The 25,795-nt window shown below is 54.6% G+C and overlaps 1 protein-coding gene across 1 annotated transcript; it reads right to left on the bottom strand.

The window, feature by feature from the left end:
• Positions 1-774: 774 nt before the first annotated feature.
• LOC142256070 (basic phospholipase A2 RVV-VD-like) lies at positions 775-25,795 on the bottom strand. The gene is made up of 4 exons (XM_075327575.1): positions 25,702-25,795; positions 25,392-25,536; positions 25,107-25,213; positions 775-3,293 (listed from the first exon to the last, which is right to left on the bottom strand). Exons 1-4 carry the CDS (start codon positions 25,775-25,777, stop codon positions 3,130-3,132), a joined length of 492 nt encoding a protein of 163 aa, XP_075183690.1. The 5' UTR covers positions 25,778-25,795; the 3' UTR covers positions 775-3,129.

A 25,795-nucleotide genomic window follows, 5' to 3' on the forward strand; every position in this document is an offset into this window, starting at 1 on the left:
GACAGCGTTGTTCTGTTGCGACGCCTTGTCTTGCGGCCTGAACTCTGCGTGGTACAGCTTGCAAACTCCCAGGTGAGACTTTTAGGCAGATCTTCGTCAGCGGACGGTGTCAAGTCCTCCTCATCCCAACGGGAATAGGGCAACATCTCCGGTTCTGAGTATAGATCCACTGCTGGTGGCTCCGGAGTCAGCTCCTCAGCTGCCTGGCCTCCTCTCCCCCTTAGTTCTTCTTGGCACTCCTTTGGTGGCAGTGCTGGGGATGGGCTTTCTTCAGCTGGTCTGGGCGGTGGACTCTCCGGCGCGGCTGCAGGGGTTGCCTGAATCTCCTTGGGGGTATGCGGAGGGAGCAGATACCGATCCACCATCTCTTGTGGGAACTGGGCCTCTAGGTCAGCCTTCAGCTTCCAGTATTCGGGGTCCTCTCCTATCAGGGTCTTCCTAGCAGGGACCTCTTTGGACTGGGGAGCGGTGTCTGCTCTGGCCTTGCAGGCCGGGGTAAATAATGAGGTAATCTCTTCTTGGCGGGCCGCGCCTGGCATGGCGGCGGCCTGGTCTTGGCGGGCCGCGCCCTGGCTGGCGGCGGCCTGGTCTTGGCGGGCCGCGCCCTGGCTGGCGGCGGCCTGGTCTTGGCGGGCCGCGCCCTGGCTGGCGGCGGCCTGGATCTGTGTCGCTGTTGCAGGGGGCTCTGTGCAGGCTGGGCTGGACGTCGCTGCAGCAGTCTGGGCTTGGCGGGCCGCGCCTGGCGTGGCTGCGGCCTGGTTCAGCACCTCACTTGCGGCGCGGACGAGCGTTGCTGCGGCGGTGGGGTCTCGGCGGGCCGGGCCTAGCAGGGCGGCGGCCTGGGTCAGCGTTACGCCTGCGACGCGGATGAGGGTCGCGGTGGCAGCCGGTTCTTTGCGGGCCGGACTGGGCGTTGCTGCAGGGACCGGGTCTTGGTGGGCCGAGCAGGGCATCGCTGCGGCGGCCGGGGCTTGGCGGGCCGCGCCTGGCGTGGCTGCGGCCTGCTTCAGCGTCGCCGCACCGGACGCCTCTTCGGGGACCGCGGGCGTGGCAGCAGGGGTCGGGGCACTTGCGCTGGCCGGGGCATCACTCGACTCACCCACCGGTGGCAGCATCGGGGTCTGCGTCATCGCCGTCCTGTCTGGCACTCGGCGCTCGGCTCTCCTTTCATAGGCCCGAACCGCGGCAGCCATCTCCAGCATTTCCATCCGTTCTTCCCGGATCTGCTCCACAACCCGGTTCTCCAGTCGGTCGCAGAACTGGGCCAGCTCCCGATACCACCAGGCAGCGGAGCCCGGTTCTGGATTTCTGCGGTCAGACGCCATTTCTTCTGCGCCCTCTTCTGCACGACTCTCCAGCTTTGGACTCGCCGTTGCCTCTGATAGCAAGCTGTTCAGTTTCTGCTCTGCCTCTTTCAGCAGCTCCTCTCCCAGCAGCAGGCTTGTGGCTCTCTTTCCTTCCCGCCGTCTCCGGACGCTTCCACTCTCATGGCTGGCAAGGTCAGAACTCTGCAGGGGATCTCTGGGTAGCCACACCTCTTCGTGGGCGGTAACTTCTTCCAGCGCGGGCTGCTGTTGTTTTTCAGCGCGCTTTTCATGGTGGCAATATGGCGGCGCTTCCAATTTTCCAAGCGGACCGCCCAGGCACATGGTCACCTGTCTGAACAGGTCTAGTCCTTATCCTGTTCGTGACGCCAGATGTGAAGCCCCGCCGGTGCTGTATCGGTGCATACCTTCAGGGACTCCACGTAGCTGGTGCTGGTCACAGGTAGGAAATCTTCGGTTTTGATCGTGACGCCACTCTCAGTATTGCGGTCAGTGGGGACCGCCACTGCAGGTTAGGGGACGCCTGGGGCTGATGGTGTGTGCAGTTAGTTGGAATAGCCTCCTGAGAGTGAGGCAAGCCCCAGGGCCCGGTGTAGGTTTGTAGTACCACAAGGCGCAGAATAACTCCACACAGGCAGAATTGTCTTTCAAGGGCTTTACTCACATTTGATGGCAGGGTGAGTAGCCCGGGCGTAGCTGAGATGAACCAGATGGGAACCAGGTATCCTTCAGGCTGACTTTATGAGGGTGACTACCAACTCGCCTTCCTTAGCCCTTGGTGGTTTGGGGTGACCCCGACTTTTAGTCCCTATGGGGGTCGCCCAGGGAAGATGCTGCAGCCTCTCTCCCCCTTTTGTTTGCCGTTTGCTTGTTCCCCGGACCAGGCCACTCCAGCTGCTTGCCTCCTGTGACCTATGGGCCCTCACTGCGGTTACGTGGCTGCGGCTTTTGTGGTGTTGTGGTGTGGGCTTTGAGAGCCCCACACCGGCAGGTTTAGCAGAAGAAAGCTGAATCTATCTCCGCTTCGGGATCTGCCGCCCGGTTGGGCCTGGTGCTCTCTAGCAGTCTCCTTACTTCCCACTCCGTGCTTTCTCTCTAGCTGAAGCTGGCTTTCAGGCAGCACTCCTAGTTGACCGTTCTCCCCCGTCAGTAGCCACTGCGCGGGCGCTGTTAGACAGCATCAACCCCACAGGTCTGCTCCACACTGAGCCCTATGGAGTTCTCTGCTCTAACTGACTCACTGCTCCTCCTCTCCTGTTCTTGCCTACGCCACCTAGCAACCAGATTCTCTTACCACACCCCTTGAGAGGAGATGGAGGCTTTTGGCCCCCTCCACTATTCCAGTGAAGGTCAAGGCTTTTCCCCCTCCTGGGATCCCCAGGGGTCCTCTCATGGGTACATGTGTGAGACCTGATCACTATGCGCCTGTGTTCCACACCCCTGTCAGCCTTCTGGATTACCTGTGTTGTACTGTCCCCAGCATGGGTGCAGTACTCAGTGGTGCCTGACCAGGTCAGGGGCGCCACAGAGGTAACTCAGGATCAGTAATGTAATGTATGTACACGGTGGCTGCACCAGCAGAGCAGATGAGTTGAATATCACGCCCTGGGTCAGATGACGTCAGACATCTTGGTTGTTCTCCTGATTCCCCAGAAAAAAAATTAATATGAGTCTGAATTCAGTGTAAACTGTGGAAGAGAACGACACAAGGATTTATTGAGGATTTCTTTTATTCCTGGAAATCCTCTGGGGAGGAGGCAGCGGCTCTATGAGCGGTGAGGGCCGAGCTCCTCATGATGTCTCATTAGAGCTGGGAGCTGAAGATTTTGCAGGATAGAAATCGCCCCGAACATTTGCTCAGCATAGTATATTGTTTATAATCCTCTGAATATTTGTGGCTCATGAAACACATTGTAGTTTTCCAGTCGCACTCACAGTATTTTCTGGCACAGCCGGACTCCTCATCATCTGCGGACATAACAGAAACATCCATCAATTAACATTCCTGACGGATCCATGAACGACATATGTTATAAAGCTGTCTATAAAAGTCACTTTCTGATGTAAGTAAATACAGCATATCCCAAAAATCAGTACACCCCTCACATTTTTGTAAATATTTTCTTATATCTTTTCCTGGGACAGCGCTGCAGATCGGACCCTGTGATACAATGTGCAGTGTCGGTGTGCAGCTTGTGATTGATTGCTCTCAGTAAGAGAAAGAAAATTGTATTCTTGTATTTCTGATCCCTTTTAATGTTTAACAAAAGTGAAATAAATGATGTTACACAGAAGATTTCGAAACTCCTTAGGTCTCTTTATCAGGCATGGTATAACAAGGTATAAGGTATCACAACTACAAAATTTTAATTTTGTTTCTCTCACTGAAAGCAATCAAAGTATCTGAACAAACACAAATATATACACAGAGCAGAGGAGATATAATAAAAGGACATTTAAAAAAACACTGAGCTTAAGCTGGGTTCACACATAGCGACAGCGACAACGACGTCGCTGTTACGTCACCATTTTCTGTGAAGTAGTAGCGACCTTGTAAGTCGCTGTTATGATCGCTGCTTAGCTGTCAAACACAGCGACGCAGCAGCTGTTACGTCCGGGTGGTGGAAACACTGGACCGTACACCGGGATCCCCTGGGGAGGCAGCCAGGCCGGTCACCCCGCCAGAGGGTCTTGATGCACGGCAGCCAAAGCACTATTGGTAGCAAGACAGTCCGTAGGGGAGCTGGAAGGTAGATGTCGCTGAGAACACGGAGTTCTAGACGGTAGTCCGGGTGACGAGGCTCAGGGTCCAAGGCCGGGTTGTAGGGTCAGGCGGAATCCGGAACCTGCTGAGCGATGGGACGGGTCACCAAACGGAGCCAGGGACTGGAGACTGGCGGAGCTGCAGAGGTGGTGGAACATCCGCCAAAGTCACCGTCAGTAGTACTGGAACGGACGTGGTCCGGAGTGGCTGGCGTGGCAGGACAGGCTCTGCGAGACAGACAGGGGTTAATACAGGACACAGCAATACGGGGACCTGAACTCCTAGCTTACTAAACACGTAGAACAGGCCCCGCCCACCAGGAAAGAGAATCCTGATATACCCTGTACCTGTCTATGCAATTTCCTGTTTCTAGGTGCTGGCCCTTTAAGAAAGGGTCAATGACCGCGCGCGCGCGCCCTAATGCGCATGCGCGAGGCCCGTGTACCAGAAACCAGTCCAGGGAGCGGTGCAGAGGAAGCAGGGGTGCCCGGCTGAGTGTCCCACGTCGCAGAGGAGCACCGGGAGCGGGGAGCTGGACGCATGGAGGGCGCAGGCAAGGAAGAGGAGGCCGGGACCGGAGTGGTGAGCCGGGGACGCCGCCGGGAAGCGGGGAGCGGGCCACGGGGACCGGAGAGCGGGGCACGGGGACCGGGAAGCGTGACAGTACCCCCTCCCCCATGCCCCCCTCCCCGCAACCGGGACAGGAAAGCACGTATCAGAGGAGTGCCAACGTTCTCCCGGGGCTCCCAGGACCTATCCTCGGGACCATAACCCGCCCAGTCCACCAGGAAGTATTGCCGACCTTGCACGGTCTTTATGGCCACGATATCCCTTACCGCATAGATGTCATCGTCAGCGATGGGAGGAGGAGCAGTACCGGCATCAGCGGAGAAGGGACCAAGGACAACAGGCTTGAGCAAGGAGACATGGAAGGAGTTGGGTATCCGCATCGTGGCCGGGAGCTGCAGCTTGTAGGAGACTGCATTAATCTTGCTGATGACTTTAAACGGCCTGATGTAACGAGGACCCAACTTGTATGATGGTAACTTTAAACGGACATATTTGGATGCAAGCCAGACCAGATCACCTGGGGAGAAACACGGGGGATCCAGACGCCTCTTGTCCGCATGTCTCTTCATCCGCAAAGAAGCACGCTCTAGGAAAGTCTTGACAGAGTTCCATATAGCTGAGAAGTCCTGGACCAGAGCATCTGCTGCGGGGACATCGGAAGCCGAGGATACTGGCAACGGGACAGAAGGCTGGAGTCCATAAACGACCTGGAAGGGAGAGCTGGAGGTGGACTCGCTGATGTGTTGTTTGTGGGAGAATTCAGCCCAGGGTAGGAGCGTGGACCAATCGTCATGATGGATGTTGACGTAGTGGCGCAGGAAGGAGGTCAGGATCTGATTGACCCGTTCCACTTGGCCATTCGACTGAGGATGGTAGGCCGAAGAAAAGTCCAAGGATACTCCCAGATGTTTGCAGAGAGCCCTCCAGAAGCGCGAGGTAAACTGAGTTCCTCTGTCGGACACAATGTGTGCGGGAAAGCCATGCAATCGGAATATGTGTTGTATGAAGGAGTCGGCTAGCTCCTGGGCAGAGGGCAGCCCGGCCATGGGAACGAAGTGAGCCATCTTTGAGAAATGGTCCACCACAACCCATATGACCGTGTGTCCGGAGGATAAGGGTAAGTCCGTAATGAAGTCCATTGCAATATGTTGCCACGGAACGGAAGGAATGGGCAGAGGCAGAAGACGTCCGTATGGTAGGTGCTTGGGTGTCTTGTTCCGGGCACAGGACGGACAGGCTGAGATGAAGGTTGCGACGTCTTTACGGAGGGACGGCCACCAATAGTGACGGACAATCGCACTCCAAGTCTTCTTCTGACCAGCATGGCCGGCGATCTTCGAGGCATGGCCCCATTGCAGGACTCTCTGTCTGTCAGTATCTGAGACATAAGTTTTCCCAGGGGGTATCTGAGTCAGAGCGACAGGAGCCACCGGAATGACTTTACTGGGGCTGATGATGGGCTGGAACATCTCCTCCTCCAGCTCTACGGGCACGAAGGACCTAGACAAGGCGTCTGCCCGCACGTTCTTATCCGCGGGCCGAAAATGGAGTTGGAAATCAAATCGAGCAAAAAACAAGGACCAGCGGGCTTGTTGCGGGTTCAGTCTTTGGGCTGACCGCAGGTACTCCAGATTCTTGTGGTCCGTGTAGATGATCACAGGGTATACTGCTCCCTCCAAGAGGTAGCGCCATTCTTCCAAAGCCAGCTTGATGGCCAGTAGCTCCCGATCCCCGATGGTGTAGTTGCGTTCGGGTGCCGAGAAGCTCTTGGAGAAGAATCCGCAAGTGACCATCCTCCCGGAGGAGGATTTCTGCATCAACACTGCCCCGGCCCCTGAGGAGGAGGCATCCACCTCTAAGATGAACTGTCGGTTCAATTCAGGGCGATGGAGAACCGGGGAAGAAGCAAACGCCTGTTTCAGAGAGCAGAACGCGGCATCGGCCGCCGGTGGCCAGTCCTTAGGATTAGCTCCCTTCTTAGTCAAGGCAGAGAGAGGCGCAGTCAGGGCAGAGAAGTGCGGGATGAATTGACGATAATAGTTTGCAAAGCCAAGGAAGCGTTGGATAGCCTTCAGTCCGGAAGGAGGAGGCCAGTTGAGGATGGAAGACACTTTCTCTGGGTCCATCTGCAGGCCAGTGTCCGAGATTACATAACCCAGGAAGGGAAGGGACGACTTTTCAAAGACGCACTTCTCGTACTTGGCGTACAGACGGTTCTCTCTAAGCCTTTGGAGTACTAGCTGCACGTTCTCTCTGTGGGTCTGTAGGTCCGGAGAGAAGACCAGGATGTCATCCAGATATACCACGACACAGACATAGAGAAGATCTCTGAACACGTCGTTCACCAATTCTTGGAAGACTGCCGGAGCATTACACAGACCAAAGGGCATGACACAATACTCGTAGTGCCCATCCCGAGTGTTGAATGCGGTCTTCCATTCGTCTCCAGAGCGAATGCGAACCAGGTTATAGGCCCCACGGAGGTCCAACTTGGTGAATACACGAGCTCCTCGGAGCCGATCGAATAGTTCGGGGATGAGTGGCAGAGGGTATTTGTTTTTTACGGTGATCTGGTTTAATCCCTGGTAGTCAATGCAAGGGCGCAGATCACCTTCCTTCTTCTTGACGAAAAAAAAAAACCTGCTCCGGCAGGGGACGAAGATCTCCGAATGAACCCCTTTGCCAGGCTCTCGGTGATATAGGCAGACATGGCCCGTGATTCAGCAGGGGACAAGGGGTATATCCTTCCTCTAGGAGGCGTGGTTCCCGGCAGTAAGTCGATGGCACAGTCGTAAGGACGATGAGGCGGTAGTACCTCTGACTCCTTTTTATCAAACACGTCCGTGAAGGACCAGTAGGCAGAAGGCAGTCCTGGTAGAGACTCTGGAACCGGAGGTCGTCGGATGGGCTGTATGGATTTCAGACATCTCTCGTGACACGAAGAGCCCCATTGGGTAATTTCACCTGTACTCCAGCTGACCGACGGTTCGTGTGCCTGTAACCATGGGAGTCCCAGCAGGATCTGATGAGACATGCGCGGGAGGACGTAGAAGGTGATATTTTCGGTGTGCAGGGCACCGATCCGTAATTCCACAGGCTTGGTGATCAACGAGACGGTGTCAGAGAGGGGTCTCCCATCTACAGAGGCGATCACCAGCGGTTTTTCTAGTGGGAGAACAGGCACCTGGTACTTATCCACCGTGGCCTGCTGGATAAAGTTGCCTGCTGCTCCGGAATCGAGATATGCCTCTGCCGTGAACCGGGTCTCTTCTGTAGTCACTTGAACAGTCCATGTGACGGAGTCTGAGAGAGTCCCAGCACCTAGGGTGGCCTCTCCTACCAAGCCTAGGCTTTGGAGTTTCCCGGCTTCTCGGGACAAGAGCGTAGCAGGTGTGTGCCATCACCGCAGTAGAAGCAGAGACCCTTTGCTAGTCGTTCTGCTCTGCTTTGCTCAGACTGCCTCAGGCGGTCAATCTGCATGGGCTCATAGGTAGACGCGCCAGGTGACACCGACTGGGGAGCGATGGACTTCAGCGGTGGGGAGGAGTGCCTTATCGGACGCCTCTCGCGAGACACCTCTTTGGATCATTCCTGAAAGCGAAGATCCACTCGAATCGCTAGAGCGATCAGGGCATCCAGGGTGGAAGGCACGTCACGACCAGCCAGCTCATCTTTAATACGACCCGAGAGTCCCTCCCAGAAGGCGGCGGTTAGGGCCTCATTGTTCCACCCTAATTCCGAGGCCAAGGTGCGGAAGCGGATAGCATATTGGCCCACTGTCAGAGTCCCCTGACGTAGCCTGAGGAGCGATGAGGCGGACGCGGAGGCGCGTCCGGGCTCATCAAAGGTACTACGAAAAGCCTGCAGGAACTCCTGGATGTTGGTGGTTACCGGATCCTCCTTCTCCCACAAGGGGTTCATCCAGGCCAGTGCCTCTCCCTCTAGATGGGACATCACGAACGCGACCTTGGCTTGGTCAGAGGCAAAAAGGTGCGGCAGCAGCTTGAAATGGAGGGAGCACTGATTTATGAATCCCCTGCAGGTCTTGGGATCTCCGGCGTACCGGGGTGGTGAGGCCAAACGAAGTTTGGAAGTATCCGAGGAGGCTGCCACGGGAACTGCGGCCGTGGACTGTGCAGTAGAAGCCTGAGATGCCAAGGACGTGGCAGTTGCTTGTAGCGTGTTCAGGCGGGTATCCACCGAGGACATGAAGGCCAGCATGCGGGACTGGGTCTCGCGCTGTCGTACGAGTTCCTGCTGCAAGGTGCCCAGCTGGGCCACTAGTGCTTCGGCGGGATCCATGGCCTGTTCTAGCTGTTACGTCCGGGTGGTGGAAACACTGGACCGTACACCGGGTTCCCCTGGGGAGGCAGCCAGGCCGGTCACCCCGCCAGAGGGTCTTGATGTACGGCAGCCGAAGCACTATTGGTAGCAAGACAGTCCGTAGGGGAGCTGGAAGGTAGATGTCGCTGAGAACACGGAGTTCTAGACGGTAGTCCGGGTGACGAGGCTCAGGGTCCGAGGCCGGGTTGTAAGGTCAGGCGGAATCCGGAACCTGCTGAGCGATGGGACGGGTCACCAAACGGAGCCAGGGACTGGAGACTGGCGGAGCTGCAGAGGTGGTGGAACATCCGCCAAAGTCACCGTCAGAGTACTGGAACGGACGTGGTCCGGAGCGGCTGGCGTGGCAGGACAGGCTCTGCGAGACAGACAGGGGTTAATACAGGACACAGCAATACGGGGACCTGAACTCCTAGCTTACTAAACACGTAGAACAGGCCCCGCCCACCAGGAAAGAGAATCCTGATATACCCTGTACCTGTCTATGCAATTTCCTGTTTCTAGGTGCTGGCCCTTTAAGAAAGGGTCAATGACCGCGTGCCCTAATGCGCATGCGCGAGGCCCGTGTACCAGAAACCAGTCCAGGGAGCGGTGCAGAGGAAGCAGGGGTGCCCGGCTGAGTGTCCCACGTCGCAGAGGAGCGCCGGGAGCGGGGAGCTGGACGCATGGAGGGCGCAGGCGAGGAAGAGGAGGCCGGGACCGCAGTGGTGAGCCGGGGACGCCGCCGGGAAGCGGGGAGCGGGCCACGGGGACCGGAGAGCAGGGCACGGGGACCGGGAAGCATGACAGCAGCGATCATAACGTCGCTACATGTGCAGAGAGCAGGGAGCCGGCACTGGCAGCGAGAGAGCGGCGGAGGCTGGTAACGAAGGTAAATATCGGGTAACCACCTTGGTTACCCGATGTTTACCCTGGTTACAGCTTACCGCAGCTGCCAGATGCCGGCTCCTGCTCCCTTGCTTGCAGTATTGTTGATCTCTCGCTGTCACACACAGCGATCTGTGCGTCACAGCGGGAGAGCAACAATAAAAAAACAAACCAGGGCTGTGTGTAACGAGCAGCGATCTCACAGCAGGGGCCAGATCGCTGCTCAGTGTCACACACAGCGAGATCGCTAATGAGGTTACTGCTGCGTCACAAAAACCGGGACTCAGCAGCGATCTCTGTGTGTGAAGCACCCCTTAGAGAGAGAATCCTTAATTAGCTTAGATTAGTGGTGTGAGAGTTTCATTGTCCCAATATCCATGTAAGATCAGAGGCCTGGTGTCCTCACCTTCCCTGGAGCAGACTCCTCAGATTCTGTATCCATGTAAGATCAGAGGTCTGGTGTCCTCACCATCCCTGGAGCAGACTCCTCAGATTCTGTATCCATGTAAGATCAGAGGCCTGGTGTCCTCACTGTCTCTGGAGTAGACTCCTCAGATGCTGTATCCATGTAAGATCAGAGGTCTGGTGTCCTCACTGTCTCTGGAGTAGACTCCTCAGATTCTGTATCCATGTAAGATCAGAGGCCTGGTGCCCTCACTGTCTCTGGAGTAGACTCCTCAGATCCTGTATCCATGTAAGATCAGAGGCCTGGTGCCCTCACTGTCTCTGGAGTAGACTCCTCAGATTCTGTATCCATGTAAGATCAGAGGCCTGCTGTCCTCACCGTCTCTGGAACAGATTCCTCAGATTCTGTGTCCATGTAAGATCAGGGGTCTGGTGCCCTCACTGTCTCTGGAGCAGACTCCTCAGATTCTGTATCCATGTAAGATCAGAGGTCTGGTGTCCTCACCATCCCTGGAGCAGACTCCTCAGATTCTGTATCCATGTAAGATCAGAGGTCTGGTGTCCTCACCGTCTCTGGAGCAGATTCCTCAGATTCTATGTCCATGTAAGATCAGGGTTCTGGTGCCCTCACTGTCTTTGGAGCAGCTTCCTTGTGAGATCAGGGGTCTGGTGCACTCACTATCTTTGGAGCAGCTTCCTTGTGAGATCAGGGGTCTGGTGCCCTCACTATCTTTGGAGCAGCTTCCTTGTGAGATCAGAGGCCTGGTGCCCTCACTATCTTTCGAGCAGATTCCTTGTAAGATCAGAGGCCTGGTGCCCTCACAGTCTCTGCAGCAGAGTCCATGTAAGATCAGACTGAAAAAGCCAAAAATGTACAAGGGAAAATATGGCACTGCGTTACTGCAAAAGAGATATTTAGTTTATGTATTGGCCAATGCATGTAAGCCCGGAAACCAACGGCAAGGTATATCTCTGTAATCCGCGAACCTAACGTAAATGCCACTATCTAGGTTAAAAACATCTGTATCTGGGCAAAATGCGACTATTTGGACTACAAACCTCCATGCATGGGCAACTAGGCTCCTGCTATAATGGTTATGAACAGCCAGGTCTTAGGGCGGAGTGCTCAGTCAGAAAAAGACTCACTAGAAATATCAAAAAACTGACCCGCACATCCAACAAATGTGAACAGGTGCTAACTGAAAAAAACATAGTAACTATAAATGCATACAGTCGCACACTGAAAAAGCCAAAAATGTACAAGAGAAAATATGGCACTGCATTACTGCAAAAGAGAGATATTTAGTTTATGTATTGGCCAATGCATGTAAGCCCGGACACCAAACGGCAGGGTATATCTCTGTAATCCGGGAACCTAACTTAAATGCCACTATCTAGGTTAAAAGCATCCGTTTGCCATTGGTGTCCGGGCTTACATGCATTGGCCAATACATAAACTAAATATCTCTCTTTTGCAGTAATGCAGAGCCATATTTTCTCTTGTACATTTTTGGCTTTTTCTGTATGCATTTATAGTTACTATGTTTTTTCAGTTAGCACCTGTTCACATTTGTTGGATTTGCGGGTCAGTTTTTTGATATTTCATGTAAGATCAGAGGTCTGGTGCCCTCACAGTCTCTGGAGCAGATTCCTTGTAAAATCAGAGGCCTGGTGCCCTCACCGTCTCTGAAGCAGAGTCCATGTAAGATCAGAGGCCTGGTGCCCTCACCGTTTCTGGAGCAGATTCCTTGTAAGATCAGAGGCCTTGGGCCCTCACCGTCTCTGGAGCAGAGTCCATGTAGGATCAGAGGCCTTGGGCCCTCACCGTCTCTGGAGCAGAGTCCATGTAGGATCAGAGGCCTTGGGCCCTCACCGTCTCTGGAGCAGAGTCCATGTAGGATCAGAGGCCTTGGGCCCTCACCGTCTCTGGAGCAGAGTCCATGTATGATCAGAGGTCTGGTGCCCTCACAGTCTGGAGCAAATTCCTTGTAAGATCAGAGGTCTGGTGCCCTCACCGTCTCTGGAGCAGAGTCCATGTAAGGTCAGAGCCCTGATGCACTCACCGTCTCTGGAGCAGAGTCCATGTAAGATTAGATGTCTGATGCCCTCACAGTCTCTGGAGCAGAACCCTCAGATTCTGTAGTTGTCATAAATCCTCCTAACAGGTGGAGTCCTGTGTGCACAGAGTTACACATTGTAATGAATTTGTATTCCCCGACCGTTCGATGATTCTGTGTTCTGAAGTGGTCTTTTAATATGAAAACTTTCATGTGGTTTATGTTGTGTCCTGGAGCACAGAAATGTTTGGCCACAGGTAAATGGTTTTTTTTATCTGTAATTGTGTGGCGGAGAGACCACATCCTCGCTCTCAGTCTCTGTCCTGTTTTTCCAACATAAAACCCCCGAATAGGACGTATAGTGCACAGGATAAAGTGACCACATTGGAGGAGGAGCATGTGAAGGTCCCAGGGATCTTATTGTCCTGCTGTGTGTTAGGCTCCTTTCACATTGCGTTTTTCTCTACGTCCACAGGTCCCGTCGGAGCATCCGTCCGGACCGCCCCTCCCACACTCTGCAAAGCGTGCTCCGGACGCATGCGCCCGACAGGGCCATTCACTGCTATGGAGCGCACTGCGTTAGCGTGTGCTCTGTTTTGTGCCATTTTTTTGCACATATACGTTTCTGCAGACGGACACCTGAACGTATTTTTTCCCATCAGCCCCAAATAAATTAAACTTGCTTTCATCACTAAAAGGAACTGTGGACAAGAGTTGAGCGACCTTATTAGCCATAGCAAGAGAAGTTGGTCGTTCCAAGTCTGTCATTTTGAGAATATTGTATCTTTACAACATCACAAACTCTTCCAAGTCCCCCAAGAAGACTGGTCGCCCTCGAAAGACAAGTGCAAGAGAGGACAGGATAATGCGGAGAATCTCCATGGGTAATCGATCCCACACTGCAGCTGGAATTGCTGCCAGTTCAGCACTGAACAAGGTAAGGATCTGTCTCGTCATACAGTGTCACGACATTTAAGAACATTTGGACTGAAAACCCACTCTGCAGTGACCAAACCTCTCATTAGCAGAAAGAATCACAAGGCTAGACTCACCTGTGGTGAGGAGCATGTTGTGTGGACAGAGGAGAAATGCTCCACAGTAGAGTTGAGTGAATCTCAGGTTCGAGGCCCTGGCGTTCGGGCTCAGAAAAAGACGTGAAACTTAGCCCGGTGAGTATAGCACTGTGCTTGTATGTGAGTGATTACCTGCATTGTGCGCACTTTGGGATGTGTTTCTTTGGCTCAAATTTGGCTTTCATTCAGTGTTCTAAGATGTTTTGTTTACGGAGATTTAAAAAAAAAAACCAAAAAAAAAACAAACACTGCCCACCCACCTTCGGAAGTGTTTTTCAATGTCCCACCATAGTAAAATACTTTTGGAGGTGGGTGGGCAGTGTTATGTTTTGTTTGTTTTTTTGTTTTTATAAAACAACATGTCAACACAACATGCTCCTCACCAAAGATGACTTTGGCCTTGGGATTTTTTTCTGCTAATGAGATGTTTGGACACTGCAGACTTGGCTTTCAGTCCAAATGCTCTTACACATCGTGACATTGTATGATGAGACAGATTCTTACCCTGTTCAGTTTTGAACTGACAGCAAATTCCAGCTGCAGTGTGGAAATGATTGCCCATGGAGAGTCTCCGCATTATCCTGTCCTCTCTTTCATTTGTCTTTCGAGGGAGAACAGCCTCCTTGGGGGACTTGAAAGAGCTTGTGATGTTGTAAAGATGCAATATTTTCAAAATCACAGACTTGGAACAACCAACTTCTCTTACTATGGCTGATAGAGTCACTCCTTTTACCTTCATCTGGACCACCTGCTGCCGGACGCTTTCAGTCACTTTGGAATGGCACACCATTTCAGCAAAGTCAGTGCAAACTAGAAAGTTCGGTGCCAGTTACATAGGGTTTGTCAGATAACTAAGGAAATTAGCGCCAGGTGCAGATTAACACCATTAACTTGCAGGGATCTGAAAGTGTTCTCTAATTGTGATCCGTGTTCTCTAATTGTGATCCATGTTCTCTAATTGTGATCTGTGTTCTCTAATCGTGATCTGTGTATTTTATGTCGCGGGCGGCGGGGCGCTGCGCTCGCTAACGCTCGGGTCCGGCGCTGCTGCTGCTGCTCGGTGGCTCGAGCAGTGGGCCGGATCCAGGGACTCGAGCGGCGCTCCTCACCCGTGAGTGAAAAGGGGATTGTTTGTTTGGGGATTTAGTCCGTGACGCCACCCATGGGTTGTGGTGAAGATGGGCACCACCGCTACTGGTAACGGGGATCCCGGGAGCGATGGTAGGGAGAAGCTGGGATGTTTTTTTACCCCTCCGTGGGTAGGGGTTGGTGGTCCCGGGGCCCGGTAGTGTAACGGGGAGGCTGGATGGCTGGGGTGCAGGGTTGCAGGGACAGCGCGGCGCGCTGCCGGATTGCACTGTGGTACTCACTCAGATAGAAGTCACAAAGTGTCCAGTAAACTAAACGGCTGGATGGACGGGTCCCGCAGCCGGCTGCAGTGTCTCTCCCCGGACAGGTGATGGCGGCTGTCTTTCCCTGCACCTTTGTGTACTGATTTGACTCCGATGGCTTCCCAACGGTAGCCCGCTCCTCGGTGTATGGATGCTGGAGGAGCCCGTTTTGCCTGCAGGCGCTGGCCCTTGGATCTCTAGCTTGTGGCGGTAGCTGTATATCATCACGGTGCAGACGGTTGCCTTCTAACGGGTCTTTGGTTGTTAGGAAACCCCTGGGGTTCCGGTCGCTATCAGATTTGACCTTTGTCGGCGGCTCCAAGCCTGGTCGGGGTCCGAAGGCCCTGCCTGGTGTGCTGGCTTCACTTCGCTCCCCGGTTCGGTACCGGCGGGCCACCGCCCAACCTCGGTCCTACGGTTCCGCGTTGATCCACCACTTTTTCAGACGGCCACCACCGTCTGCCAACCTTGCTGTCAGTGCCTGGGCCACACACCCAGACACTCGCAGTTCTCTCCACTTTCACCTCCAAACTCTAACTCTCTGCCTTTCCCACCTCCAGGCCTGTGAACTCCTCGGTGGGCGGGGCCAACCGCCTGACTCCGCCCCACCTGGTGTGGACATCAGACCCTGGAGCGAGGCAACAAGGGTTTTTGTGTGACTAATGTTACTGTCTGGGGATGGGGGTGTGTGTGTGTCTTACCTGTGACGACCTGGCTAGTCCATGGCGCCACATTCCCCCTTGGTAAAATGCAGACCGTCCGCGGGCTGCCCGTCCATCACCGGTTTTATTTTTTTTTCAAAACTGCAAAAAGGGTAAAACATTAAACATATGCATGCTTTTGGTCACTTGAACACATGTTTACACATGTAAACATGTTTAATACAGACGGACGGATGTCTTCCGCTCTCCCACCCAAGCAACCTAGCCCTGATGCTGCCCCTAAGAAGTGGGCAGCACCCCTTTACCCCAGTCCAGGTTCAGGCTGCCCGAGCGGGAACGGGTACGGTCACTCGCACCCGACTGTCACTTCAGGGGACCCCACATCCAAGGGGGACCACTGACCCCTGGAAGATCGCCACCGGTTATGGTAGTGGCGGGCCTGGGCCATCACTTTCCTCCAGGCCCATCCTCCAAATCAGGCTCTCCGGAGGCGGCAATGGTTTCCATCCCACAACTTATTTACAAACCCACTAGTTCGTGGGTGGCCTGCAAGTTCTCGGCCATGTTCATGAGTAGTTTCTCATGTGGGTATGGAGGGTGTTAACTGAACAACAGGGACAACTCCAGTCCCAACGGGGACGGTTCTATTCACGGACGGAATCAGGTTAGTTTTCTCGGTTGATTATTTTTTCATTCACTCACATATTTACACAATCAACAGGTGGCACCCCTAAATGTCGGTTTCTCTATACCTAAGCGGGGGCCTACCTAGGTTGGAGCGTGTGGACCTTTGGGGCCCAATGTCAGTAGTAACAGGCGAGGGAACAGAGGAGACAACCGGTTCCTCTTCCCGTATATTGTGTGGGGCAGGCGGAGACCTAGGGGTACTAGGTGCAGGTGCAGCCCTGGGCACTGGTTCACTGGCGGTTACTTCCGTCTCCTTTTCCTCCACGGGTTGTGGGAACATTATCACCGGAATAATCCCTGCGCCGTTCTGCATAGGCCAGTCCGCTGGGAAATCACCAATCACTGTGTGGATCACCTCTTTTTCTTTCCCCCCGGTTGGTCTGGGGGCTGGGACTTCAGCTGTCACCCTCAATGGAGGTGGGCACCTCTTCAGGTGGTCCCTGGTGGTCCCTGGAAACTGTGGCCGAAGTCTTCCCCTGGTCACAACTAATCTGGTAGGCCTTCTCATTCTCCCATTCAGTGGGTTGTATGACATACGGGATTTTCTCCCACTGGTCATCAAGCTTGTGGGTTTTTCTTTTCCGTTTTAACACTACATCCCCAGGCTTAAAGGGACCAGCTGGAGCCCGCTTGTTGAAGCACTGTTCTTGTTGCTCCCGGCTCCAACACAGGTTCTTCTCCACGTACTCCTGGACCTGGCGGTACTGCGCTCTCCGCCGGGTGTCCCAGTCAGCAGTCGACGGAAGGGCCTCTGGAGCTTCCAAGCCCATCTCCAGGTCCACAGGCAACCGGCCTGGTCGGGCTCTCATCAGATACGCTGGTGTGCATTTGGTAGAGCTACAGGGAATGTTATTGTACATATCTACCAGGTCAGGCAGCTTTTCGGGCCACAGGTTCCGGTCTTCTAATGGTAGCGTCTTAAGGAGATCCAGGACCAGATGGTTCATCTTCTCACACATGCCATTAGTCTGGGCATGGTATGGCGTGGTCCGAATCTTCTTGCAGCCGTATAACTGGCAGAACTCTTGAAACACCTCCGCTTCGAAAGCCGGGCTGTGATCGGAAAGCACCCTCTCTGGGTAGGCCTGGAATGCTCTAGCTGCGGTATGGCCGGTCAGATCTTTGACTGGGACTACCACCATAAATCTTGAGTAGTGATCTACGATGGTCAGGGCGTAGGTGTACCCACTTCGGCTAGGGGTGAGCTTGACGTGGTCCAGGGCGACCAACTCCAGCGGTTGATGGGTAATGATTGGTCGTAGAGGGGCCTTCTGGCTGGTTTCGTCCCTTCTTCTCAATGCACAGGGACCGCACTCTCTGTACCAGGCCTCTACAGACTCCCGCATACCACTCCAATAGAACCGTTCCCTCAACAGCATCTCCAGCTTCTTCCACCCAAAGTGCACGGCACCGTCATGGTAAGCTCGTAGAACTGTGGGCACATTAGCCTGAGGTACCACCAGCTGGCGAACCTTCTCATGAGTCTTCGGGTTGATCAGTTCCCGATACAGCTTCCCTTGGTCCAGGTGCAGCCGGGCCCATTCTTTCCACAGCCGTTGGGCCTCGGGAGGAGCATCAGGGTCCATTCCAGCAGAGCCTTGCTCAATCATGGTTTTAACCAATTGGACGGCAGGTGCTTGGTCTTGGGCATCTCGCCATCCCTGACTGGGTAGCGGGTCCAGGTTCACTTGTTGCTGCTGGACATGCAACTTCTCGACTAGTGGCCGGTGGAACGCAGGCAACTCGATTTCTTCGAGATCATCGTCTTCCGATCCCTCATCCGGCAGATGGGGCATCTGGGATAGCGCGTCCGCGTTGGTGTTTTTGCTGCCGGCTCGGTACTTGATAGTGAAGTTATAATTAGACAGCCTGGTCATCCACCGTTGCTACAACGCGCCCTTCTTGGCCGTATCCAGATGGGTCAACGGATTATTGTCTGTATAGGCGGTGAACTTTGCTGCTGCGAGGTAATGGCGGAACCGCTCGGTAATGGCCCACACCAGGGCTAGGAAGTCAAGCTTGAAGGAGCTGTAGTTCTCAGGGTTCCTTTCTGTGGGCCGAAGTTTCCTGCTGGCATAGGCGATCACCTTTTCTCTCCCGTTCTGGACTTGGGAAAGAACTGCTCCTAAGCCCACATTGCTGGCATCGGTGTAGAGGATGAATGGGAGGCTGTAGTCGGGGTACGCCAGGATTTCGTCCCCGGTGAGGGCCGTCTTCAGTTGGCGGAAGGATTCTTCATGCTTCTCTTCCCACACCAACGGGGATCCTGGGGACCTGCCGCTTTTGGTCTGTCCCACGAGGAGGTCTTGCATAGGAGCAGCCATCATCGTGTATCCCTTAACGAAGCGGCGATAGTAGCCCACCAGGCCCAGAAACTGTCTCACCTCTCTCACCATGGTCGGCCTCGGCCAGTCTTGAATGGCAGCAATCTTCTCGGGGTCTGGGGCGACGCCTTCCGCGCCCACCACATGTCCGAGGTACTGCACCCTGGGCTTCAGTAGGTGGCACTTAGAGGGCTTCAGTTTTATCTCATACTTGGCAAGGGACGCAAACACTTCAGCCAGGTGCTCCAGGTGGGCCTCGTATGTCTGGGAGTATACAATCACATCATCGAGGTACAGCAGGACGGTTTCAAAATTCAGGTGTCCCAGGCAACACTCCATAAGCCGTTGGAAGGTTCCGGGAGCGTTGCACAGCCCGAACGGCATGCTGTTGAACTCACAGAGTCCCATGGGTGTAGCAAAGGCGGTCTTCTCACGGTCCTCTGGTGCAACTGCCACCTGCCAGTATCCACTAGTGAGGTCAAGGGCAGAGAAGAAGTTAGCAGTTCTTAGTGCAGCTAGCGACTCTTCAATACGGGGCAAAGGATAAGCATCTTTGTGTGTTATTTGGTTGATCTTCCGGTAATCCACGCACATTCTCATGGTACCATCCTTCTTCTTTACCAGTACCAGTGGGGCTGCCCAGGGACTACAACTATCCCGAATGACCCCTGCCTCCTTCATGTTCCTCAGCATGTCTTTGGCGCATTGGTAGTGTGCTGGCGGGATGGGTCTATACCTTTCTTTAATGGGTGGATGCATGCCCATAGGGATGTGGTGTTGGACCCCCTTAATCCTTCCAAAATCTAGTGAGTGTTTACTGAAAACCTGCTCATACTCCTGTACCACCTGGTATACCCCCTCCTTCTGATGTGTGGGGGTGACGTCAGTGCCTACATGCAGCTCTTGGCACCACTCTTCTAACCGCTCGGGGGGTGTATGGCCATTGGCAGGGAGCGCTGAGGCCGGGAAAACGGCTTCTTGGATGGTGTGAGGATCTAGGGTAAGCAGCTTAGCAAGGGTAGCGTAACGGGGAAGCCTGACTTCTTCCTCTCCACAATTCAACACTCTCACAGGCACTCTCCCTTTCTTAACGTCTACCACCCCTCTGGCTGCCATTACTGTGGGCCAATGTTCAGAGGGCGTGGGCTCCACCATCATCGGGTAGTCGCGTCCCTGTGGACCTACTGCTGCCCTGCACCAAATCATTATCTCACTTCTGGGTGGCACTACCAAGGGGGCCGCATCCATCACCCTCACTCCTCCAATCTCTCCACCCATTGAACTCACTTGCTGCCGGTACAGTAAGGCCCGGATCTCACGTTAAACAGCCCTCTGTCGGCCTCCTCCTGCGGTGGCGGCCAACTGCTGCAACAGGCCCAGCACCTCACTCATACAATGCTCCATCACGTTAGTCCCTAGAACTACCTTGGGGTTATGGTCACTGGGGTCATTCATTACCACAATCATCCCTTGGTGCTGCAGTTCGGCCCGTCCTATGGTCATGGCTACTTGTTTGTAACCCACTTGGGTCAGGGGCAGTCCATTGGCCGCTACAAGAGTCAGACTATCATCCGGGGGGGCGAGTTCTTCCGTCCCCCAATACCGCTGGTACAACGTATACGGTATAGTAGTTACCTGGGATCCAGTGTCCAATAGGGCCATAAGCGGGACGCCATCCACTGCCAGAGGGATGATGGGGCGAGCTCCAATGTACCAGTCTCGCCGGTCGTGGGGGCCACTGGGTTCTACTCCTGAGGATTGGCCCTTGGCCCCAGGGGTTGCCCGTTTAACGGACACTGCCGGGAGTAGTGGCCGGGCTTGCTGCCCCTGTAACAAATGGGAGGTCCATACCGTGAGTCATTGGCCCTTCTCCTCTGCATCCAGGGGACGTCCTCCAGGCTGTCGGCGAGCTGGATCCTTCCCGGGGGCTTGGGTCTTGTCGGAGGTTGGAGTGCGGCGAGAATCTTGGCAAGATCCCCATCCATGCGGCGGACCTGAGCAGCCAGCTCCTCCATCATCCCACCGGGTGTCGCTGGGGCTGGAGGAGCCGGGAGAGGAGGGGTTACTGAGATGGGAGCCGTTTCAGCTGGCCAGGGGGCCGCCTCAGGAGCGCCTTTTGTTGGGGCTTGTAGGGCCTTAATAGCTCGCTCCTTTAGTACTGCAAAGTCCACATTGGGGTGTTCCAGGGCCCACAGCTTGCAGTCTTCGGGGGACCCCAGCCCCTGCAGGAATTGCTCTACTAGCATCTTATTGCTGTCGGCATCATTAATAGTGTCCACCTGCTTCAGTGTGCGGAGGGCGGTCTGTAGGCGCAGGGCATAGTCCCTTATATTATCTGCAGGTCACTGTCGGCATTGATAAAACTGCATCCGCAGCTCCGCTTCTGTGCGGGTCTCGAAAGCAATTTGTAGTTTTTCAAAAATGGTAGCCACTAAGGCCCGGTCCCCGTCGGTCCAGGTCTCCGTCTCCTGCTCAGCCGCGCCGGTTAGCTGCCCCAGCACTACCGCTGCCTGTTGCCTGTCCGTCAAGGGATACAACTCGAGGACCGGGCTAAGCTTTTTCCTGAACACCTGCAAAGCATCAGGTTTCCCATCGTACTGCAGTAGCCAGGTAGCACCAGGCACATAGGGCAGGGAGAACGGCATCACCTGCGCGACTGCGGGGCCTGCGGCCTCTCCCGCTCTTGCGACCGGAGCAAGGGCTGGCTCATTTCCATCCGCGGGTGCCTCCAGCGTCTCCATCGGGCGCCGACATCTTGTTTCCGCCCCCCCTTGGTATTTCTTCAACACTCCCTCCTCAGGGGCGGGGCTTTGCTTTTCGCGCCTCCTCTGCTCGGAGGAGACGCTCGAGTGGGAAAATCTTCGCCCCCAAGATGGCGGAATTCAAACTTTTTCGGCCGGACGCCGCCGGCGGGGACTGCAAGGCACACTTCTACTGGTAAGTAGATCGGCACGATCCTGTTCGTGACGCCAAGTTGTCGCGGGCGGCGGGGCGCTACGCTCGCTAATGCTCGGGTCCGGCGCTGCTGCTGCTGCTCGGTGGCTCGAGCGGTGGGCCGGATCCAGGGACTCGAGTGGCGCTCCTCGCCTGTGAGTGAAAAGGGGATTGTTTGTTTGGGGATTTAGTCTGTGATGCCACCCACGGGTTGTGGTGAAGATGGGCACCACCGCTGCTGGTAACGGGGATCCCGGGAGCGATGGTAGGGAGAAGCTGGGATGTTGTTTTACCCCTCCGTGGGTAGGGGTTGGTGTCCCGGGGCCTGGTGGTGTAACGGGGAGGCAGGGTTGGTGAGGTGCAGGGTTGCAGGGACAGCGCGGCGCCTTGCCAGATGGTACTCATGTGACGCCCTGGGCAAGCCAGGGGTCACAGGTCATGCACCATCACACCCTACATCCCAGTTAGGAACACCAAAGCTACACTAAAATCCTTGTTGCCTTCCTCCAGAGACTGATGTTCACACCAGGGAGTGGGCCAGGCGGTTGGCTCCGCCCACCGAGGAGTTCACAGCTCTGGAGGCGGGAAAAACCAGCAGATAGAGTTTGGAGGAGGAAGTGGAAGGAGTGAAGTCAAGCTAGGGAGGGAGAGGAGTAAACAGCTAAGATGAGCTAGGGAAGTGAAAGTAGTGAAGTGAAGTGGAAGTGGTAAAGGAGGAGTAAGAGAAGCTGAAGGAAAGTGAGAACAGTTACAGAAGGAAAGCTTGAAGTGTGTCCAGCTGTGTGCAGGACAGAGTCAGCAAGGTCAGCAACAGTGGTGATTGTCTGAAGGGGTGACCGTTTGGAAGTTCCTGGAAGGACCGCGGACGGGTAGTGACCCGGCGGTCTGGAGCAGCGTACCAAAGGACAGTCAGCACCAGGGCAGGAGCCTCTCGGACTCCGGCAAGGCTAGGAGTCGCCAAATTTGCCAAATCCGTCAGTGAAGGGGACGTAGATCCCCCAACAACCAAGTCCCGATTGAAGGCAACAGCCCAACCTTTACAATAATAATAATAATAATAATAATTTTATTCATTTATTTAGCGCTGTCAATTCCACAGCGCTTTACATACATTGGTAACACTGTCCCCATTAGGGCTCACAATCTAGATTCCCTGTCTGTATGTCTTTGGAGTGTGGGAGGAAACCGGAGAACCCGGAGGAAACCCACGCAAACACGGGGAGAACATACAAACTCCTTGCAGATGGTGTCCTTGGTGGGATTTGAACCCAGGACCCCAGCGCTGCAAGGCTGCAGTGCTAATCACTGAGCCACCATGCCGCCCAATAGAGACACCGCCACCGCCAGGGCACCAGTTTCTGAGGGCCAGCGCCTGCGGGCAAAGAGTGGAGCTCCTCCGGTCCAGCTTGAAGCCGGGGAGCGGGTTACCGGTGGGAACCCATCGCTACCAACACACAACATTAGGTGCAAGGAAAAGGGACATCACCGCTACAGACTGGGTGAGCAAGTGCAGCCATCCGTGGGACCGACCAACCAGCCGTTTGTTTACCGAGAACTCTGTTCCTGTCGCAGGCTGAGTGAGTACCACGGTGCCGCAAGGCACAGCGCTGCCCCCGCATCCCTGCGCCCACCAGGCCCTGCATCCCACATCTCATCACCGGGCCCCGGGATCCCCAACCCCTACCCACGGAGGGGCAACACAACACCTAGCTGCTCCACTTCACCATCCCCGGGATCCCCGTATTGAGCAGCGGTGGTGCTACAAATCACCACAACCGTGGGTGGCGTCACGGACATTATCCCAACACCCCAAACCCCCTTTCACTCACGGGCGAGGAGCGCCGCTCGAGAACCCCCGGGATCCGGCCCACAGCTCGAGCCACCACTGAGCAGCGGCAGCCGCCGGACCCGAGCAGAAGGGGTGAGCGTAGTGTGCTGACACCCTCCTCCCCGCCCGCGACACTCACTCAAATAGAAAGTCACAAAGTCTCCGGTAAACCAAACGGCTGGATGGACGGGTCCCGCAGCCGGCTGCAGTGTCTCTCCCAGGACAGGTGATGGCGGCTGTCTTTCCCTGCACCTTTGTGTACTGATTAGACTCCGATGGCTTTCCAACGGTAGCCCGCTCCCTGGTGTATGGATGCCGGAGGAGCCCGTTTTGCCCGCAGGCGCTGGCCCTTGGATCTCTAGCTTGTGGTGGTAGCTGTATATCCTCACGGTGCGGACGGTTGCCTTCTAACGGGTCTTTGGTTGTTAGGAAACCCCTGGGGTTCCGGTCACTATCGGATTTGACCTTTGTCGGCGGCCGAAGGCCCTGCCTGGTGTGCTGGCTTCACTTCGCTCCCCGGTTCGGTACCGGCGGGCCACCGCCCGACCCCGGTCCTACGGTTCCGCGTTGATCCACCACTCCTGGAGACAGCCACCACCGTCTGCCAACCTTGCTGTCAGTGCCTGGGCCACACACCCAGACACTCGCAGTTCTCTCCACTTTCACCTCCAAACTCTAAGGCTATGTGCCCACGCTGCAGAAAATGCGCGGATTTTGCCGCGGATTTCTCGCGGAAAAGCCGCGGATTTTCCAGAAATCTGCAGCACAGCTACTCCCCAGCCATTTCTATGGCATTTGGGAAATGCTGTGCCCACGCTGCGGATTTTTCCGCAGCGGAAATCGTGCGGATTTTCGTGCGGAAAAATCTGCAGCATGTCAATTATTGTTGCGGATTTCTCCGCACGGTCTCATATACTTACCTGCCTTGATAGAGACCCGAGTCACCTTCTCTGTCCGGTGTACAGCAGCGCGGTGGATCCAGCCAGGTACAGGAAGGAAGAGGTGGGCGGGGCCTGCACGAGCTCCGGTCATGTGACAGCCGGAGCTAGTTCAGGCCCGCCCACCTCCAGCACAGTGAACCAGACGCTGCCTGACAGTGACCCGGTCGCCGGAGAGCGAGGTGCTGCGTGATGGAGGTAAGTATGAGCACCCCGATCACTGCAGCACTTGTTCTGCATTGAGGATGCAGTGCCGAAGCCATGGTACTGTATCCTCAATGCAGAATACCCGCACTATATCCGCAGGACATTCCGCTGTATATCCGCAGCATTGAAACAGAGAAAGTTCTGTTGTGGATTTCTGGGAGCACCTGCGGAATGTCCTGCGGATATAACCGCAGGACACTGTCCCAGTGGGCACATAGCCTAACTCTCTGCCTTTCCCACCTCCAGGCCTGTGAACTCCTCGGTGGGCGGGGCCAACCGGCTGGCTCCGCCCCACCTGGTGTGGACATCAGACCCTGGAGGGAGGCAACAAGGATTTTAGTGTGACTAATGTTACTGTCTAGGGATGGGGTGTGTGTGTGTCTTACTTGTGACGACCTGGCTAGTCCAGGGCGCCACATTTACATTTCTCTCATTTACATTTTTATTATTTGCTTTAGAATAAATTCAATTTATGAAATAAGTGGAAAATCCTGCGAGTTTCCTCATGTGAAGAGATAATCACAGAGGACAACACAACGAGCGCAACATTTAGAAAACTGGGTGCTGTTCTCTCATTTTCATCCCCAGTATATATATATATATATATAATGTCATGACATGGAATGTTTGATTTTATTTTCAGTTTTGTGATTTATTAAGGACAAGCCTGTAATTCTTCTGCTTGTTACAATGTCCCCGAGTGTCCTGCCCCCGAGGAGACCCCCGGACTTACCGCAGGTGATGGTCCCGTTACTGTAGGTGTAATAGTAACGCAATAGTAAATCTTTACACCCTTTTTTTCTCTCAGTTATATAGCAGCAAGTTCTTTCATGACAGCATCTAAAGGAGGAACAGTATATATCAATAGTCAGTGATGATAACCTCATGTTACATGGGACTGCAGGTCATATCTGCTCCATTATCTGCACCCAACATGTACAATTATACCCTCAGCTCTGCTCCTCCAGTTCTCATATATACACATTATTATATATAATATAGATTATCGGCCACTTACCGATCTATTTCATCCACTATCTCACTACCTCTCGAAAATAGACATTGGCAGCCGTAGAAGGAAAAATCACTTCTCCGTTTGTTCATTGTTTCTATCAGCATAGTATTGAAATTCTTTATGTAAGGTCCACCTCCTTCCACCGAGGCTAGAAGATAAAGCCATGGTCACCTTGTGGTTACACGGAGCGGCGCAGTCACCGGGAATGACGGATGTTACCGGGAATCTTCCTCCTCTGATCAGGGATCTGCCTGGAGATCGCTCCCTACTATATTCCCATTACCGGAGAGGAGCGGAGAATCTCAGGACTTACCGAGACTAAGGAGGAGCAGCAGAGAGGAGAGCATTGTGCCCTGGAGACAGACGGGGAAGATCCAGGAGAAGACCATCTGGAAGAACAGCAGATC

Source organism: Anomaloglossus baeobatrachus, chromosome 11 (genome assembly GCF_048569485.1).
Source record: "Anomaloglossus baeobatrachus isolate aAnoBae1 chromosome 11, aAnoBae1.hap1, whole genome shotgun sequence".
Taxonomy (NCBI): Eukaryota; Metazoa; Chordata; class Amphibia; order Anura; family Aromobatidae; genus Anomaloglossus; species Anomaloglossus baeobatrachus.